At 40.1% G+C, this 21,584-nt stretch overlaps 1 protein-coding gene across 1 annotated transcript in view; it reads right to left on the bottom strand.

The window, feature by feature from the left end:
* The window catches only part of LOC128734046 (rhythmically expressed gene 2 protein), a 40,149-nt gene that overhangs the window by 15,933 nt on the left and 2,632 nt on the right, over nucleotides 1–21,584 (bottom strand). Inside the window, exon 3 of the mRNA XM_053828027.1 lies at nucleotides 10,879–10,961. Within this exon, the coding sequence (XP_053684002.1) occupies nucleotides 10,879–10,961 (83 nt within the window). The remainder of the gene's footprint in view (nucleotides 1–10,878; nucleotides 10,962–21,584) is intronic.

The following is a 21,584-nucleotide window of genomic DNA, read 5'->3' as shown; positions in this document are numbered from 1 at the left end:
GTTAGCGGACAGGACACTACTCCGGATAACTTAGTATAAAGGATGTGCTCTAGCTCGGACGTCTGGGGTGCGGTAAATCCGGCTGCTACCCAGATCGTACTTGAGCTACAAAACCGCTGGAAGCCGATCAACGGCGAATAAACAGCCTAACTACCATAGTCCAGTAGTTATTTAAGAGTGTGCGTTAAGCACAATAGCCCCTCCCTGAAGTAATACCGATAAGGTTGTTCCAGGGGGGATTGAGGCTGGAGATTCGAGTAGGGTTTTAGTGGGTCTGGATCCTCACGCCCCAGTAGGGGGGTCGGGATACCAAACCCCACTCCCTGAGTTGTCTTCTCAGGTGTCTGATAGCAGATTTCCCTACTCGCTAAAAAAAAGCCCCTGGGGCGACGCATACCGAATAGTGATGGCAAGGATCAAATAAATACTTCGAAATGAGGATCGGTTCATTAATGAAACCGAATGAACCTCCCTAATGTTAATGGAAGCAAATTTAAGTATGATGGTTTGAGTCTTGGCTATCGTTAAAATTGAGCACGCAAGTTTGCCACATGTGTTAACAATTGCTACTTATATAATTATATCCGTGCTCTCACAAGAGTTCGAGCTAGAGCAGAATTTCACTTTCGTTTGCGGAACGGTCGGGGACAGAACGCGTCGAAGTAGTGTCTTATTTTAACCTCTTTTCGGTAGGAAACGTGGTATTAGAAATTATCAAATGTGCTAATAGTTTATCTTCTTTTGTAGTTAGAGTTACTTGCTTCGATAGCACAGTGATTTAAAGTTCTGTTGAGCGTAATCAATAAAAATTGAAGGTAGGAATCAATAATTATAATTTTTAATGAACATACTGAGTAATGCTGTTGAACGCAGACGCCTGTTCAACATGCGGTAGGTCCCAGACTGTAGTCCCTTCGTTGTATCTCGGACCACGAGCCAGGCTAGCTTGTTAGTAGTTGAGCTACTACGGAACCAGGGAATTCGACCGTAAACGAAACGGACGGAGTTAAACCGAACATCCGACCGGCATTCGGCGCAGCCGCAGTGCCACGTAGCGTCCGTCAACACACGCTACGCTTCCAGAGAATCGACCGACCTTCGGATTCGACTGCATTGGGTATTTCGCATCGATCTACCCCTGGGCGGCCCAAGCCGCTAATGATTCGCTAAACGCAGGCACTAACATCGCATGATCGCACCCAGCTAGTTCATCGGAACCGCTCCCAGCATAAACTGCCAGCCTCCGGGTAAACCCTGTGCGCAGGTATGTGTGTTTGTGATATGGCCATACACAATTACAATTAGAGATAAGAATAAACCGAATGAACCACGAACAAGTACAAGGCGAAACTGCCACCCCATGCTAGGTGAGCAGCATAAAGAACCGTTAGAGTAACGAGTGAATAGGAGAGTTTAGGGCCCCACCAACCATGTAAATTGTGGCTGAATATAAATGATTTCCCTGAATTAGTGCTTTTATATTTTCTAACACCGTAGCCTCTGTTCGCGACTCGTAGTACCGTTCCAGTACGGAAGAAGAAACTCTGGTTTAGTTTTCATTATGCGGTCGAGTTATTGATGATTTATTGCAACTATTTTGCTAAAGTAATTTGAAGACGATTGAAGTGTTGGTTTTAGATGTGTCGCGGTGTTATCTTCGCCTAGCCTGCTCAATGTTTACCTGACTGTCGGAATAAAAATCATAGCCGGCCAACTCGACACGACCGGCAGGGATGCCACATATAATTCTGTGTTTTTTGTTGGAAAAATCTGACAATCTGTACGGCGAGGAAAAATATCTGTGCAAAAATCTGGCCAATGCAAAACAACCAGAGTGAAAGAGATAGAGAGTCATTTTGCTGACTATTTCCGTCTCTTTCACTCTCGTGTAAAAGCTCAAAAATCTGTTGATTCTGTGTAATTTGGCGAAAATCTGTATTCTATGCATACAGATTCTGTACAGGCGATTTCTTTCAAATATCTGTTAAACACAGAATAATCTGTGCATGTGGCAACCCTGACGACCGGTGGTCTCTCCCTTTCAGGAGCGTGGCGCATAAGCTCGTTTGGTCAGGCAAACGAGCGGCTACATACGCTTACAAGTACTGTCGCACCCTAGGAAGGAAAATATAATTATTGTACACAGTGACAGTATGTTGCGAATTTTACTGGTAAAGCAAGGTACGCCGCTGAAAAGAAAACAGCTCAAGAAAAAATCCTGCTATTTTCCGAAGAAATTTTGACAACTCCAATGCAAGCAACCACAAAGTCATTTTTTCTTGTGGTAATAGTTACGTCGGATATTCGCATTGACGGCATTAAACGATCTCTTGCACACTCATAGAAATGCCCGTATGTATGTGTGGGTGAAAATCTGCCAAAATGTTTCGATCTCTTGCGCTCTTTAAAAAATTCCTATTCCGCTTCACCCATACAGTAAACTTTTGGAGGTGGCAGGAGCTTACGTTCGTCAACGCGAATTGTTCCGTACGGAAAAATGACGTTTCAATTCACTTGCGTGTAAACCTGCGCCATCTGAAGGAGAAATAATATTACTTGTGAGGTGCGTACTGGTTAACTGGCTTGGAATATCAATGTCGATATGATGGGAAGTGACCACACACCCCTAACAATATCCTGGGGTTTACGAACATGATTGTAAAAGCTGCTAAAGTCGCAATTCCCAAAACAAGTTCAAAATTAGGCAGGGAGGCCATACACTGGTGGTCTCCGGAGGTAAAAAAAAAGTGTTGAAAGCTAGGCGAAAGGCTCTCCGGGCCGCAAAACGAATGGCAGATCAAGACCCTTCCAAGGAGGCAGTCATGGAGCGATATCATACCCTACGAAATGAATGCAGGCAAGTCATCCGGAATGCAAAGCGGGAATCATGGGAAAGCTTTCTGGATGGCATAAGTGAGGAGCAGACTCCAGCTGAGGTTTGGGGTCGAGTCAATTCCATGAATGGTAAGCGGCGATCCACGGGAATTACTCTACAAATCGAAGGTCAATTCACGCGCGACACAAACACGGTGGCAAATGCACTCGCTAATCATTTCGCGGACATGTCATCGATCGACAACTACTCTCTAGCTTTTGTCAAAAAAATGACGTATCGAACCAGCCAATCCATAATACCGTCATCCCGGAATCAGGGCAGAATGAGTATATTAACTCCCCCTTCTCCATGACCGAGCTCACCTTCGCCCTCTGTAAAGCCAAGGGAAAATCTGCAGGAAGTGACGAGGTGGGATATCCGATGCTAAAAAACCTTCCCCCATCTGGCAAAAAATGCTTGCTACAATTAATCAACCGCGAATGGACTGGAAGAACATTCCCGGAAGGTTGGAAGCACAGCCTTGTAATACCACTCCCCAAACCGAACAACAGCAACACGGATCCCGCAGGATATCGACCTATCTCACTGACAAGCTGCATCTGCAAATCCATGGAAAGGATGGTCAACAGAAGACTAACACACTTTTTAAAGACCGGAAACCTCCTTGAACACCGTCAACATGCATTTAGACCGGGACATGGAACTGGTACATACTTCGCTACACTAGGTGATATTCTGGGCAAGGCGAAGGATGCTAATCTGCATACGAATCTTGTCTCTATAGACCTCGCGAAGGCGTATAATAGGGCTTGGACGCCAAAAGCAATCGAACAACTGATAACATGGGGACTATCTGGCAACATCCTTTATCTCATTCGAAACTTTCTCACCGATAGAACGTTCCAGGTCACCGTCGGCAACACACGATCGAGAGTACTGAAGGAGGAAACTGGAGTTCCTCAAGGCTCCGTTCTAGCAGTAACTCTCTTCCTCGTCATAATGGACACCGTTTTCCGCAACCTGCCAAAAACCATCGACGCAATAACCTATGCCGATGACATCCTTTTGATTGGCAGTGGCAAAACAATGCCAGCTCTCTTCCGGCGAACACAAGCAGCGGTCAGAGCTGTGGAAAAATGGGCGACGACATCCGGATTCCAGCTCGCTACAGATAAAAGCACACTACTCCACTGCTGCTCTAGGAACCACCAAACCAGTTCACGACAGATCCATCTAAACGGCCTGCCAATTAAGCATCAAAAAACGATGCGAGTCCTGGGCGTCTTATTGGACAGGAAGCTATCGTTTCAACAACATTTTGCACAGGTGAAGCAACGCTGCAAAACCACCATAAAGCTCCTCAGAGCGATATCGGGGCGCAGAACGAACAGCAATAGGCAAATGAGACTGAAAGTAGCAAAAGCAATACTAGACTCCAGGCTACTATACGGTATTGAACTGACCTGCAGCGCAGATACCGAACTTGTCCGCACACTTGGTCCTACCTATAATCATTCTAGGAGGATCATATCCAACTTACTCCCCTCCACTCCAACATTGTCAACCCACGCCGAGCTGGGAACACTACCTTTCGATTTTCTGGTAAGCCTTACCATCGCAAAACGAGCCGCAGGACACGCTGAGAAAACCAAACCAAAAGACCGAAGGATACACCTCCTTACCAATCCTTGCAAACCAATCATTACGACAGACAATGGGGCAAAAGCTTCCACCCGTGACCCAAATACACTGGACCGGTGACAGGGGCTGGGCTCTTCACCCAATACGAACTGACCGTAGTCTACAGCTTGAAATGCGCCGGAATCGCAACCCTGAAAGCATCAAAATGGCTGCAGCGGAACTTTTACGTGAGAAGTATCCCAATCATACACACCGATATACTGACGGCTCAAAGGCATACGAACGTGTCGGTTTCGGCGTCCACGAAGATCTAAGAGACCAATTCCACCGTCTTCCGAACATCACCTCGGTCTTCTCAGCTGAGGCAGCAGGAATATACAGAGCAGCAACATCTTCGTCTGATCAACCAATCGCAGTTATTAGCGACTCCCTCAGCGCAATTCAGGCACTCGAATCGCAAACAGCTCGCCACCCGTGGATTCAGTCAACACAGAAAGACACCAGAACAGACACAATTTTCATCTATGTTCCAGGGACTGTAGCATCCAGGCAACGAAGCTGCTGATAGACTCGCCGGACTTGGGCGAAAAGGAATTTTGTACACCAAAAAAGTGGCCTACATAGACGTCAAAAAGTGGTTGGAAAGCAAAATGAGACAAGCATGGGAAGAAAGATGGCACGGCTGTGAAGATATTTTCTTACGAAAAATAAAAAACGCAACTATCGCCTGGACTGAACGAAAGAGCTGGAAAGAAAGAAAAGTATTATCAAGGTTAAGAGCTGGACACACAGGAATAACGCACAATCTAACAGGCACCGGAAAATTCAGGAAAACCTGCTCGATATGCAATGTCACCTTAAAGGTGGAACACATAATTACGTTCTGTCCGGAGTTCGAGGGACCACGACGCACCTACAGCATCCCATCAAGCGTAAGGGAGGCACTGAGCGACGATCCTGTGGCAGAAACGACGATAATATTGTTCCTAAAAGACTGCAACTTATTCGACCAAATTTAAACTGAATGCTTTGGCAGAAACAAAATTGTATTCCTTTACTTTTTACAAAGAGGCGAACCAGCCGCAGGCTGAAAACCTCTTCAATATAGAATAAAAAAAAAGGAAATCGATTTCTTGAGCATTTCTTGTCCTAACTTTTGACGTAGGACTACGTCTTACGGCAAGTTTTGAGATAGGGTGTCATTCCAAAAAATCGAAAAATGCGAGCGTCACGAAAAATGAAAGGTTTTGAGCGCTAATAGCTCAGCGGTTTTCCGATCGATTTTCAATATTCTTATACCAATCGATCGGAAAATCTTCTAAGAATTGACCCAAATGAAGAAAAGTATGGATTCTTGATGTTGAACTATTGAAAAAATGAAAATAATGAACCTATGTTTTACCAGAATTCTCGCTTCGTGATTGGTTGGAAGATTCTTTACGATGATCTAAACCTATATCAATTTGATATCTGTGCTTGGGAAGTAAGCCAAAACAAGTGACAGTTTCCTCATTTCAATAAGATTTCTTAACACCGCGGTTCAACCTAGACCATTTTGATGTCCTTGCTTGGGAAGTACGCCAGAGAGAGTAACAAAGCCCCCTCGTGCCAACAGATTTTTTACAAACGCGATTAAACCTAGTCCGATTTGATGTCTGTGTTAGGGAAGTGTGCCAGAAAAAATGACACAAGTTCGTTATCCCAACAGATCGCAAATTCTTTACTGCGAGACGATTGAAAAAATGTGCTACAGCTGTAGTGTTCGGTTATAATCAACGGGGTAACAAACTGACAGCTCCCATATATAAAAAACGTACCTCGAAATGCTGGTTCCTGGTTCCGCTACTAACCTTTGAGTGTGGTGTATAACTCGAAATGATAACATTGCATGAATTTTCATGCAATACGCGTGAAAATTTTGTCTTTCAGTATACTATTTAGAAACTATTGTTTCACTCAAGACCGTGAAAAATTGATGGCATGGACCGACAATTCCAAAATCATCGTCGTAAATACTTATTGCAACAAAGTTGATCTACCTTTCCATCTTACTTTTTTCGTTGAAATCTGCGTAAACAGATACATAACGTTTGAAGCATGAACCTACAAAAAGGCATTTGTGCAAACGAAAACTAAAACAGGTGAAAGATTGTTTTTCTACATACAGTCAACCAAAAAAGTATTCGGACTGCAGCGCATAAAATTTTCTTTTAGAAATTTTGCACAGTATTTTTGCAAAGAATGGTAACACATATTTTTTAAAACAATGTTTAACTAAAGCATATTTAGATGCACAACAAAAATTCGGGGAAAAGCTTTCCGTTTTGAAGATAGGGTACATATAGTTTGAATTCCTCAAAAATGCAGCCAAAAAAGCATTCGGACAGTTAACTATTAGTTGAAACAAATGTCCTTTCTCGCTCATCTACTACCTCGTAGGACCATTTACAATCTTGATGACCTGTTTTAATCTGTTTGGGATAAAATTAACAATTTTTCAAATATCCCTCTGTGAATTGCTGACCATTTTTTTACAAGAGTTCGGTTTAAGTCATTGTGATAAGAAATCGAATGATTTCTCATTTAGAAATAAAATTATCTAAAAAGATGTTCAAAAGGGTTCAAATCTAGACTGAATGCAGATGTTTCGGTAGCTCTAGGACAATTGTATGGTGCCTACCGCTTACAATTATCGACAGTATGTTTAGTTTCAACATCCCGGTACAATATGTATGTACCGCACAATTACAATTTTGCTTTAATTTCACCTAAAATTGTTCAGATAATTGAGTTTACACTTAGTTCTATCCAAAAATATATATCTTTGCTACCTCGGAGCTTTCCAAGCATCCCAACAAGGTATGACACTAACCGCATTGCTTGTTTACTTGCTGACGAGTGATTTTTCGCTTGTAACCCTTCTCTTTTAGTTATTCTTGCATAAGGGTTGTTGATGTCATACCTTGTTGGGGTGCTTGGAAAGCTCCGAGGCACCAAAGATATATATTTTTGGAAAGAACTAAATGTTAACTCAACTATCTGAATAATTTTAGCTGAAATTAAAGCAAAATTGTGTACTGTGCAAAATTTCTAAAAGAAAATTTTATGCGCTGCTGTCCGAATACTTTTTTGGTTGACTGTATGCTGGAAAAAAATTTCCACTCGGTTTGTTTACGTTTGTATATTTGCCGTGTGATGGATTAAGTAAATCTTATTTGCTTACGACTCATCTTAATTACATAATTATAAACAAATACAACAAAGAATAAAAGCTATCGATTTACAATCAGCATGATAAATGTGCAATTTTGTTATACGCGCATTTCAAATGTAACACAAGATGAGGTTTTGCTTCCATAATTGATGCTACAAAAGTGAACGTTTTCCTATAGAAATAATGCATCACTTATTATGGACGGCCCGAAAATGCGATTGCAGCGCCGCTCACAACACTGGTAGCAGTTACGGGAAACATGCTCTGAACTGTCATTATAATAGGGGGTAGGTTATAATACGACTCTGTATGAATACGCATGCTTGCCGTTTCATTAGAAGTGTAGTGGAAAGATGCGCTGTTGATAAAATAGAATAGAATTGGTAAAACCCCATCAACGTGGGAAACCATGGATAATAAAAACAATCTTTAATTTCAGTAAGGTAGCAGGAAAGTAATAGTTTGTGTTCTTGATTTTGTTGAATTGTTTTCAAATGCACAATATTTTGAGAATTAAACGTATGCAATGTTACTACTTTGATAAATGTTACATACAACGCATGTAGCATGTATACATGTTGCATATAGCATGTATACATGAAGAATCGAATGATTATAAGCATGAATACATGCCACTATCGCATTTAAATGCGTGGGAATCGATGTACATCAGCACCGCCGATCGACTTTTAATGAATGAAGATGAGGCGCTCATCTCATCGCCTCTCTTCCAACTGACGAAATTGAATCTGTAGCAGACAACAAATCACAATGCGTATGCAGTCGACCACCGCTCCGTAGATGGGTTGGATTAAACCCGAAACCGGTTAGCGAAAAAGGTAATTTTAATGTTTTGTAAGAACCATAAGTGATGTGTCTTGTTTGTTCGTGTTAAGTTGTTCTTACGTTAAGCAAAAAAGTCAAGTTATAAGTTGCAATGGTGGCTTTGAAAATAAGTGGACGGGGGTTCATAAGTACAACGCCTGCAACCATTAAGACATAGAGATTTCTTTTAAAAATCACTTGTGGACATCTTAAAGGTTGAAATAGTAATGAATGACCAGCCCACAGATTATTGTATTAAATAAGATTCTGTGTCGTAGCTTGACATGTTTCAATAAGGCTTATGCAAATTTGAAAAAATGTTTATGTCCTGGTCTCAAAATATTGTTGAAGGGGGGGCAAGAAAAAAATAATAACATCAAACCTTCAATAACTAAACAAAAGAGAAGAAACCAGCGTATATTTTTCCATATTATTAACAATTTAATACAGATATTTTGTACAGTACTTAAATTTTAGTTCACACCGAACCACACTTTTCACACGATATTTTTCGACCCAAGCACATAAAGTAAGGATCCTGGTAGAGATGAACCAGTTTGATCATAGTGTGAAAATGACAGTTTAGGTCCCTACCACTTTTTTACTTGAAACGCATGTACTGTGCTACCGACATGTTTTAAGAAAACAAATCTCTGAAACTATTCACGTTTGAAACCGCTTATTTTTTGGTCAACCTTTTAGTCATGAATATCAGGCCATTCATTCCTTTGTTGATGCTTGTTCTCCAACAATAATGTGTTCACCTTTGCTTATTAAGGATGCAAACTGTTTCGTAAATTTCAAGTTTCGAACACTTCAGTCACATCCTTCCTGCATGCATCCAATTCATGGCAAAGAACTGTATCTCTGTGTTTTACGGTCCTACCATGCAAAATTAGGGTACGTACTTGGACACTTTACCGAATAAAACGACCAATTTGCAGCTCCTCAATTTGTCGTGTTTCTATCTTATCTAGTACCTATGACGCTAATTGCAATTCGGAATTTCTCCGTCAACAACGGTACAGAATTTCACTCATATATATGTTTAATTGATTTTTGCCTCAATCTAATTCGTAGAATTAAAATGGAACGAGCAAACGAACGCCAAAATAGTCGCCTGTGACTTGCAATAGGAACCATAAAGGTTAGTTGGTGAAAGAAAGTTGATCAATACTAACGGGATAATTACTTTAACTTTGCACATATTGGATAATTTATAGATGTAAACTCGTTGAACTGTAAAAAATCTGCTTTTCACTAAAGAATGCAACATAATAATATAACTCTTTATTTTTTTGCCCCTTCACATTTCGAAAATTTTTAAAGGAGGGGGTGACATAAACTTTTTTTCAAATTTGTATAAGCCTAATCTTACTTTAACTCGCTTGTGACCTTCAAAAGGGCCATTGGTTACAAATAACATTAAAGCCAAAGCACGTTCATCGCAAATATGACGTGCCATTCGAATGTCCTTCTCTTTTGACATGAATGCATCAGACCATCATAAAATAAATTCATGCCTAGAATAACCCCCCCATACCAAAGTTGGTTCCATTTGCTTGATTATTTTTGGAGTAATGAGGAAATTTGTGTTTCATTTGTATAGGAGCCCCCTCCGCCCCCCCATTAGAAGAAAAAGGGGTCTCAGTACACCATAGAAAAAAATCTTACCTCCAAAAACCTCCACACGCCAAATTTGGTTCCTTTTGCTTGATTAGTTCTCGAGATATGAGAAAATTTGTATATTATTTGTATGGGAACCACCCTTTTAAAGAGAGGAGGGGTCTCAATTCACCATAGAAAAAATTCTTGCCTTCTGAAACCACCACATGCCCAATTTGGTTCCATTTGCTTGATTAGTTCTCGAGTTTAGAGGAAATTTGTCTTTCATTTGTATAGGAGCCCCCCCCTCTTTCGTCCTCCTTAAAATTGGTCTAACCCCTCATAAAATTGTTGGTCATTTTATCTATCCAACGGCATATAAATAGTTCAGTTTCGTTCAGTAGTTTAGTACTTATTAGCATTAGAAATCTTTCATTCAAACGTTACACTTCTATTTTCGTTTTCACAAAGTGCTACCCAGTACAGTAAACAAAGACGTAGTCCTACGTCAAAATTATTGCGGCAGTAGAAAGGCTAGGTCACACCGCTAGGTGGATTATTTCGGGTTTTTGATATTGAAATTGAATTTTGATACTTATTGAAATTGAAATTAAATTAACGCCCTCATCAAACACCGTAAGGTACTTGAGTGTACGACCATAACGATTCTTCAACATACGGTAATAAAAACTGGCTGGATAACTCAGACGATAGTCCACCTTGACTTATATACCTGCATATAGGTACTTATACTTACCTCCTATCATCATTTGCCACCAATGCTTGTAACCAATTTTGGTTTTCAGTCCAAAGTTTGGATGCAGTCGGTTCATCTTTTGCCTGAAACAAAATATAAACCACATATTTACTATTTGTACATAAAGAAATGTTATTGCTTTCAGTCAAACTTGTGGTTATTATCTCTGGCTTAATCTATGCAATTATTATATATTATACTTTATTGGAATAATACAGATGCGTCTGATACAGATGCAAGTCGCAAATTCTAAAATCTGGTTTTCTATGATAATGATAATGACCCATCTCTTACACCCTACATAGGAAAATATGTTTTGGGAAAATTTATCCCAGCTTTTGCACCTTAAGGGCCAAACAGAATGCTGCATCAACGCGTCCGTCAGCGTTATTCTGACAGTTTTCCCATGGGTACTTTTACCACCGACGAACCGACGTGCCATCCCATACATTTTCCATTGAAACTTTTGACCAAAATTTCAAATTAAAATACGTTGAAGCAGCAACGCCATCTGTACAACGGCTCGCCCCTTATTGTGAATAAGGCTGAAGAAAGGTGAAAAAACCTATTTATTTGAAATGAAGCCATATAATAAAATATATATGTAGGACTTCACACATCATCACAAGCGTAATATAACTACACTCAAAATAATCCGCACATAACTAATTGAAAATTTTCATATGAAAATCCTTATGATTATTATGTGCCACATATAAACACAATCCGCCCAGAAGTACACATGAAAATTATATGCATATGAATAGTATGTGCAAATTTACAAGATAAATTTTAAAAACACATAAATGGTAACTGTTTGGCATATAATGTTCATTTACTGGGCACGTGGCAAAAATCTATGTGTGAAACACATAGAAACTATACGAAAAGTTTTCTCAGTGTAGGATAATAAATATGTTTATCGGAAAATTTCATCACAGACAATCAGACATAACACTCTTTTTCAATTCTTCGTACCAATTAAACCGCCATTTCAAATTTGGGCTTAGTTGGGAATGTCTCCGTTTTGGTCACAGTGGCGCTTTTTGACGAAAGAAGGGGAATTCCCCATAAAAATACTTGCTACTTCGAGGAATACTCCTGTTGCTAATTGATATTTGGGAATGTCTATCATAGATGGTGCTGGTGTTCAGGCTAAATGTGAGGTACGATAATTTTTGTTGATTTTTTTCTGTGATTTCATTTTTCCTTTTTATAAAGAGATATTTACGGTCATATTTCCATAAACGCGATGTCTAGCAATATATTTGCTTACCGCACCTTTTTGCTTTTCTACTATATAAATATATAGCATTAGCTGATCCGACAAACTTCGTATTGCCACAAATTAAACAAATCCTGATTCTCGGATGACCTTTATCACAATCTCGAGTTTTGCAAGTTTGTGAGGAGTTCATGGGTATTTTAATATACAAATTTTCCTCACAGTAAAATAGAAAACAACTTCCTCCGTTGTTTAGCCTGATAAAATAAAGCGGATAGCATTTAAGTATTCGCCATCATTACAAACCATTTGGCCGAATACCGTTTTGCGGAACACCAATTCTCGGTTGACCATAACGCGGAATATAGAGCTTCGCAGAATACAATTTCGCGAAAAAGCTTACGCGGGATATACCATTTCACGGAAAATCTTTTCGTAGAAAGTACCATTTCGCAGGAGTGACCCAACTGAAGAAAAGTAATAGACGTCAGTAGATTTAGAAAAATAAATAAACCTAGATACAGGTGATCTCTACGGGGGGCTGCCATCCGCAGTGGGCGGCGCTTACGACAGCGGGTCACCGGCAACACTCGCCAAATTTTGTTCCATTTGCTTGATTAGTTCTCGAGTTATGAAGAAATTAGTATTTCATTTGTATGGAAGCCCCCGCTCGTAAAGGGGAGAGGAGTCATAATTCCCCTTCTAAAGAGGGGAGGGGTCCCAATTTACCATAGAATAAATTCTTGTCACCGAAAACACCCACATGCCAAATTTTGTTCTATATGCTTGATTAGTTCTGGAGTTATGCAGAAATATGTGTTTCATTTGTATGGGAGCCCCCCTCTTAGTGGGGGGAGGGGTCTCTAACCATCACTAAAACCTTTCCTGGCCCCAAAAACCTCTACATGCAAATTGTCACGCCGATTGGTTCAGTAGTTTTTGATTCTATAAGGAACATCCCGACAGACAGACAGACAGAAATCCATTTTTATATAGAAGACTAGCTGACCCGACAAACTTCGTATTGCCACAAATAAATCTGTGTCGTACATAAATCATGAATCTCGGATGATCTTTGTCACAATCTCGAGTTTTGCAAGCCCCCCAGTGGGCGGCGCTTCCGACGGTGGGTCACCGGCAACACTCGCGACTATAGTGTTACTATAGATAGTTTTTGTGGTCTTGTATTGACTAATGTTTTATGGAAGAGTCTCGAATTTCTCGAGTTCGATTAGTTTTTGAGTTTCCCAAAAATTTCTGTTTTATTTGTATGAGAGTCCATATCCCCCTACCACAGGGGTGAGAGGTTTCTAACTATCGTAAAATAAATTCAAGACCCCAAAATCTCCCACATGCCAAATTTGGTTCCATTTGCTTGATTAGTTCTCAAATTATAAAGAAATTTGAATTTCATTTGTATGGGAGCTCCCCTCTTAAAAGGGGAAGGGGTCGTAATTCACCATAGAAAAAATTTCTGCCATCTAAAACTCCCACATGCCAAATTTGGTTCCATTTGATTGATTAGTTCTCGAGATAAGAGGAAATTTGCATTTCATTTGTATGGAAGCCCACCCTCTTAAAGGGTAGATGGGCCATAACTCGCTTTCTAAAGAAGAGAGGGGTCTCAATTCACCATAGAAAAAAATCTTGCGTCCAAAACCACTTACATGTCAAATTTGGTTCCATTTGCTTGATTAGTTCTCGAGTTATGAGGAAATTTGTTTTTCATTTGTATAGGAGCCCCCCCTCTTAAAGTGGGGAAATCCATAGAAAATATACCATAGAAAATATTCTTGCCTACAAAAACACCCACATGATAAATTTGGTTCCATTTGCTTGATTAGTTCTAGAGTTATGAGGAAATTTGCATTTCGTTTGTATGAGAGCCCCCCCTCTTAAAAAGGTAAGGGGTCCTAATTCATCATAGAAAAAATGGTTGCCTCCAAAAACACCCACATGCCAAATATGGTTCCATTTGCTTGATTAGTTCTCGAATTATGAGGAAATTTGTATTTCATTTGTGTAGAAGCACCCCCTCTTAAAGTTGGGAGGGGTCCTAATTCACTATAGAAAATATTTTTGCCTCCAGAAACCTCCACATGCCCAATTTGGTTCTATTTGCTTGATTAGTTCTCGAGTTATGAGGAAATTTGAATTTCATTTGTATAGGAGCCCCCCCTCTTAAAGTTGGGAGGGGTCCTAATTCACCATAGAAAATATTCTTGCCCTCGAAAACTCACATGCCAAATTTAGTTTCATTTGCTTGATTAGCACTCGAGTTATGAGGAAATTTGTATTTCATTTGTATAGGAGCCCCCCTCCTAAACTGAGGAGGGGTCCCAGTTCATCATAGAAAAAATTTTTGTCTCCATAAACACCCACGTGTCAAATTTGGTTCCATTTGCTTGATTAGTTCTCGAGTTATGAGGAAATTTGTATTTCGTTTGTATAGGAGCCCCCCCTCTTAAAGTGGGGAGGGGTTCTAATTCACCATAGAAAATATTCATGCCCTAGAAAACTTTCACATGCCAAATTTGGTTCCATTTGCTTGATTAGTTCTCGAGTTATGAGGAAATTTGCATTTCATTTGTATAGGAGCCCCCCTTCCTAAAGTGGGGAGGGGTCCCTATTCATCATAGAAAAAAATTTGTCTCCAAAAACACCCACGTGCCAAATTTTGTTCCATTTGCTTGATTAGTTCTCGAGTTATGAGGAAATTTGTATTTCGTTTGTATAGGAGCCCCCCCTCTTAAAGTGGGGAGTGGTCCTAATTTACTATAGAAAATATTCTTGCCCTCGAAAACCTTTACATGCCAAATTTGGTTCCATTTGCTTGATTAATTCTCGAGTTATGAGGAAATTTGTATAGAAGCCCCCCCTTTTAAAGAGGAGAGGAGTTATAATTCCCCTTATAAAGAGGGGAGGGGTCTCAATTTAGATTCTTGTCACCGAAAACACCCACATGCCAAATTTTGTTCTATTTGCTTGATTAGTTGTCGAGTTATGCAGAAATTTGTATTTCATTTGTATGGGAGCCCCCCCTCTTAGTGGGGGAAGGGGTTTCTAACCATCACTAAAACCTTTTCTGGCCCCAAAAAACCTCTACATGCATATTTTCATGCCGATTGGTTCAGTAGTTTTCGATTCTATAAGGAACATACGGACAGACAGACAGACAGACAGAAATCCTTCTTTATAGGTATAGATTGATTGATTAAAGGTTCCGCTTATTGGAAACATTGACATTTACCTATTTTTTAAAAATTAGTAAATTTTGCATCCGGACAATTTCGGACTTCCGGACCGGAACCGGAACCAAGCCAAATCGGACCGGAACGAAATCGGACCTAACAAGTTCGTTTCGATTTTTAACCAGACCGGAACCCGGACTTCAATTTTCGTTCCGATGTCGAACAGTACATATCTACGGAAAAAGTGTTACGAACTTTTAATTAACGAACCACATCTCCCTCATTCACCCAGCTATTAACAAAATTCTCTAGTTAATATCAAACTCCATTCACATATATATGTATTTTGATATCAAAAAATTGTTATGTTAAAATGGCTGAACTGTGCTACAGGTTGAGAAATTCAAATTTTTGCAAGTCGATCATTTTTCAGATCATTTTATTCATTTTAATGATTGAAGGCTACTAAGTTAAAGTTGTTTGCAAAATGTTTTGTATCTTACTGCCTTATACTGAGTCACTGAGTCAAATAAACATTAGCACCACTACGGATCCCTTCTGCCTTGTCTTCTCCATCATTTTCGAAAAAAATTAATGCTTGACTATTGAATGAATAGTGAAAAATTGCAGGCAACTAACTGACGCAAAGCAGCAATTGAAACATTCAAAACTAGTCTCGGATAAAAGAGTCGCTGATTTTCCTCACTTTGAGAATTGCTGCGTTACTTCACATGCACAATAGACAACAAGACAACAGTTCCGAAAAAAATTCTTGCAGTACCTATTCGCAACTGCGAAAGCTAAAGAGATTTTTAATCCTGTTCGCACTTACACGAAAACCCATTGTCAAAACTTGTGTGAAAACAAAAGCAAAAATACTTCCTTCACTTTTTTCTCGCGCAAAAACCAAACAAATATTAGCAACTTCGTAGTCGCGAATGTGGATACAATCTGGCAAAAGGAAAGGATTGCTGCTCACTTTTCTGTGACGTTTCACTTCTAGGACATCAATTTGGACTAGTTTCAATGTTTAAAAATAAACTAGGTTGAAAGGTAGGGGTGGTTTTATGCTATAACAAAATTGTTTACTTTCAGGACATCAAACTGGACTAGGTTTGTCGCAGTCCTAAGAAATCTTGCACAGATATCAAATTAGTATAAGTCTAAACGTCGTAAAGAATCTTCGACCTATTGAGACGAGGGGGCTTTGCTGCTTTTTTTCTAGACATGAAGTAATCGAGATCACAGTAAACAAATGGTGTACTTAACTGTCATCCCTGCCGGTGGAGCAAGGCAATCACAAAGAAAATGTATGGGATAATTTGACCTTGAAACTGTTCGGTTATTTTTACTAATTAGTGATTGAAAAAGAATGTTACAATAGAAATTACATAATTGCTACATTTTTTATGAGTCGATCGGTATCCAAATCATGAGAATCCAATCATAATTGGCAGAGCTATTAGCGTTCAAAATCTTTCATTTTTTCGTGACGCTGGGTTGAATCCAAATTTTGGATTGACACCCTACGGCATGGGCGTAGCCAGAAATATTTCCTGGGGGGGGGGGGGGTTTACAAAAAAAATCTGACATAGCCTAACCGTAAGGAGTTTATTCAGGAAATGGGGAATTATTTTCAGTTGAAAGCTATTTTGGTTGAAATTGAGTGTTCTTTTGACTAAAAAGATAATATTGAAATAATAGAAACCAAATATTAAAATTTTGCCTCCCAGTTGGCAGTGAGGTACGTCGTATGTTCGAATCTCGGCTGGGAGAGGCTGTTAGAGTCTATCGGATCGAGTCTCTTCGAGACGCAGTGAAGGTGCTGCTAACAACTTATCTTGCAAGATTTTAAACTTTGCTCTTAAAGTGATCCGCCGAGCAGATTTCGAAACCGGTGGTTTGATTTTCAGAAAAGGTAGCAAATTTCTTGGCTACGCAGGTGACTTTGATATTAAAAACAGAAACTTTGCCACTGCAGAGGCCATTTGCGCTAAACTGAAAGCGGTGGCTAGGAGGATAAACGCGTCGAAGATTAAATACATGAATGACAGAAGCACAAACGAAACGAACGTGCTTTTTTCGCGGACGGTAATCGTTGACGGCGACGAACCAAAAGTGGTAGATGAGTTCGCGTATGTGGGATGGCTGATAGACGGACAGCATAAATCCTCAGACGAAAGTACGATACCCACTATCTTTGAGCTTATCCTGTGGGCCAAAAGACGAATAGTATCAGCTTTCAATAGACAGCGAAACAGGACAAATTTTCGGCAGAATAAAACACCGCATGATCGTACTTGACCATCTATATTACGCAACTAAACTATCTCGGACAACAGTATTCTATTTATACGGACGGACGTTACATTGTTCTAATCTTCTTACATTTAACAAAGCTATTTGTCTCGCAGAGAATCTAGTAATAGATTCCGTCGCACTCAATCTCAGATAAAACAAGCGGCTTATTCAAACAGGACATCGAAACTGCTTTGCCCTTCGTAAAACGCTACGATCAAAAGGCATAAGCCGCCGTACGAACCCCCTACTAGACCGATAGTCGGACGACATTTGGAGGAGTACAAGCTGAAAGCTAAGAGCAGCGAAGGTGCATGAATCAAGGGTAATAGATACTGCTTTTGGGGCAAATCAACCACTGGTTGAAAGCCTCATCGAAAAAAGTTAATAAATAAATAGATGCACTGCTTGGGGAGACGTGCATTTGGCGAAAATCGGTAAGCCACGGTGTACCGGACAGGTCGTAAGGAAAACAGTTTTTCACAACAACCCCACCGGCACCCAAAACAGAGGGACTGAACGTGCGAGATGGCTCGTTCAGTTCTAAAGTGACATTTTTTATTTTTTAAATAAAATAAACTGCGACTTCAGAGACGCCTGGGAAAGGAGCGACGAGTAACCCAAGATCGAGTTGAATAGAGCTTAAAACAGTAAGAACTAACCCGGCTCGAAGCTGCTGCTGACGACGACGAGGATCGTACAACATGGCCCGTAAATATTCCAGTGCTCTAAACAGCTGGCTATGAAATTTCAAGCTAAAAAGTATAGAACAAATGTTCGTCCCGGGGGGGGGAGTTAAAACCACCAACCCCCCCCCCCCCCTCGCTACGCCCATGCCCTGCGCTAAGACGTAGTTCTACGTCAAAAGTATACTTTTTCAAGCTTTTAATAATTATTGACGGAAACGTGCATGGTGTGTTGGGAGCAGGGCCCGACAACGGCACCTCCAATTACAAATCGTCACTACACAATGAAGCAATGAAGCTTGGGTTTCAACTCAACAGCACCGCTTCGCTTCAAAACTGGCTTCAATCGGCGTCAGTAAAACCGATTTCACTTCATCGTGACGATCGGTTTCATTTGTACTTTTCTATCAAATATTTAGTAGAAGACCAGTAACTTTGAATGCAAATTAATTGAATTCGAGTAACATTTCCTATAATGTAATTTATGTTATAATTAACCTAGTCAAAACCGACAAATCGTGCCTGACTTTCAGTCGTCGTCAATAGAAACAGTCACTAACTTCAGCTGAAAGAAACTTGCTTGAAACGTTCTGTAAAACAAATGAGAGTTTGAAGATTGCTGATTCAATGCCAGGTTACCGGAAGTAGGTGCGCAAATTAGGCGTGAATTTATCCTAAATATATAGGTCTCGTTCAAATATTACATCACGCAGCAGGGGGTGGGGGTTCCTTAAATTTCTGTTACAGATTGTTACGCAAATTTTACGGGGAGGGGGCTTTGAGCGATAATGTTACGCGTAACATTGTATATTAAAATGTCGAAAAAATAAACTATTCATATAACATATATAAATTTACGCAAAAACTAATTAGGCCATTACAAATATTTTATAAAGTTTTTATCCTTCCAGTGTTGAACCACTGAGGGGGGGGGGGGGCGGGGCGAAAAAAACAGATTTTTTTAATCGAGAAAAAAAAATTGATTTTGAGCATTTTTACTTAAAGTTTAAACGTGAAAACCAAATCTATTCTTGCTTTTAATATATAAGTTATTATTTTCCATGCAAAAATCTACGAAAACAGACAAAAACGAAAGAAAAATTTTTCGGCTGATTTTCGGAAATTTCGTTGTTCGAATTTCCATTTCTGTTTCGTGCTAGAATCATTAACTCAACTCGTGCACTCATTTTTCGAGTTTTTCAGGCTTGTAGAACCCACAGACAATTGATTTTATGAAAAAAATTAACACATATCCTACAAATTATTTTTTTGCCCCCCGATTTTTCAAGCCAATTTCCAAGGGAGGGGGTTGTCAAAAATTTTCAAAATTATTTGCAATTGCCTTACATGACCATTGGCGTAGCTAGAGGGGGTGCCTGGGGTACCAGGCCCCCTCCAAAATTCTACAGGCCCCCTCCAGAAATTTTCCTCATTGGAATTGGAAACCGGGAAAAAAACTCAGTGTATATGTTCCCGCTGTGTAGATATTTTCTTGTTCACTAGGCATCGCAAAAGCGTAGTTGTCGTCGTCAGTAGCCACCCCGGTTCATGCTGTTTCAAGCGTTCGTCTCCATTCAACTACATCTTGAGCTCGTCGCAAATTTCCCACTCACAGAAGTCGCAAATCACTTTCGACCTGGTCGAGCCATCACGTTAAGCCTTCCTGTTCCTGATGCTGGTGCAGTTGTTAAAGAGAACTATTTTCGTTGCACTGTAGCCTATTGACTTTTGCCGATGACGATGGCAATCTCTCCAAACAGTGCTTGGAGCTCATGATTCATACGTCTCCGTTACTCTCCGCTTTCAGTTTGTACTCCGCCAAATATCGTCCGCAGTATCTTCCGCTCGAAAATCGCGTATGGCTTGCGTTTTGCGGAGGGGTAAGGAAGCCTAATCCTGCTTGAATGCGCATCAAGATCTTCTTACTAGTGTTGTTGTCCGTTTGCACCAGCAATACCAAATACACGAACCCTTCTGCCACTTCTATTTCGTCGCCATCAAAAGTTACCGTCCGCGAGAGGCACGCGTTTGTTTTCTTTGAGTATTTGGTCTTGGCCGCATTTACGTTTAGAACACTTGTCCTAGATTCCGATTTCGTCGGATCACCCCTTCAAGTGCAATGTTGAATAGCATGCAAAATAAGCCGTCACCTTGTCCCAACTTTCGCCGCGTCTCAAAGTAACTCGAAAGTATCGCCGAGATGCACACGAAACACAACACTCTCTCCAATGTGCTTTGCTCGCTTGCGTCAGTTTATTCAGAAAACCGTTTTCGTGCATTATCTGCCATAGCTGGTCTCAACCGACTGTATCGTATGTTGCTTTGAAATCAATAAAGATGTGATGCGCGGATAGGTTGTACTCACGACATATCTGGTAATTGCGCGGATCCTCATCAAGCCCGCCTGGTATTTTCCTACAAAACCTTGTGCTATCGGTGACAGCCAGAGTAACAAGATCATAATCAAAATTCAAATTTTTGGAAGGCACCCTCTAGGCCCCCTCCAGGGAAAGTTCCTAGCTACGCCAATGTACATGACATTTGTGAGCTAAATTTAAATAAGTTACGTGTCACGGGTATGGGTGGGGGTGTAAGAAACAATTGTCGACCAACATTTGAAAGGGGCGGATAAGCCAACTGTCAAACAGAACGAGTGAGAGTTATTTTTTGCTGGAGCAGCATAGGAAAATGAACTCTCACTCGTTCTGTTTGACAGTTGGCTTATACGCCCCTTTCAAATGTTAGTCGACAATTGTTTCAAATTGTTACAAGATGGTGGGGGGGTTCGCGAAAATGACGTTTCTGGCGCTACGTAATATTTGAACGGCTCCATATTAAAATTTTTGTCATTCCGAAATACACTCAAGTCACTTTTTATGCAAAAGGCACGTTCCGCGTAAGAGCTGAAATTTGCTCGTAAATTTCGAAATACGCGTAAAGAACAAACCGTGCAAACTGACTGTGTGACCAGTGTAATTGGAATAAACAGTTTGAAACAAGCTTATTTCTCCAAAAGAGCTTCGTTTTCTTTTTTTAGAGTTATAAACATGTACTTTCCTTCAATAAAATATCGTTCTTAACAGATCTTCCCCTACTGTTCGAATGTATTTAGTGTTTAGCCTAAGTCTACCAACTGACTGATTTTTATGATTTAAGGTGACTTCCAATCCGAGATCCGAAAATTAACATTTTAGCTTACCGGTTTTATTTCCTGATTGAACGTGTTTTGATAAATAATTATATAAATAAGTTGATAAATAGACTACCTATAGGACCCATAGAGACAATGAGCTACAAAACTGACGA

The sequence above is a fragment of the Sabethes cyaneus genome, chromosome 2, assembly GCF_943734655.1.
Source record: "Sabethes cyaneus chromosome 2, idSabCyanKW18_F2, whole genome shotgun sequence".
Taxonomy (NCBI): domain Eukaryota; kingdom Metazoa; phylum Arthropoda; class Insecta; order Diptera; family Culicidae; genus Sabethes; species Sabethes cyaneus.
This window is presented reverse-complemented; position numbering and strand designations above follow the sequence as displayed.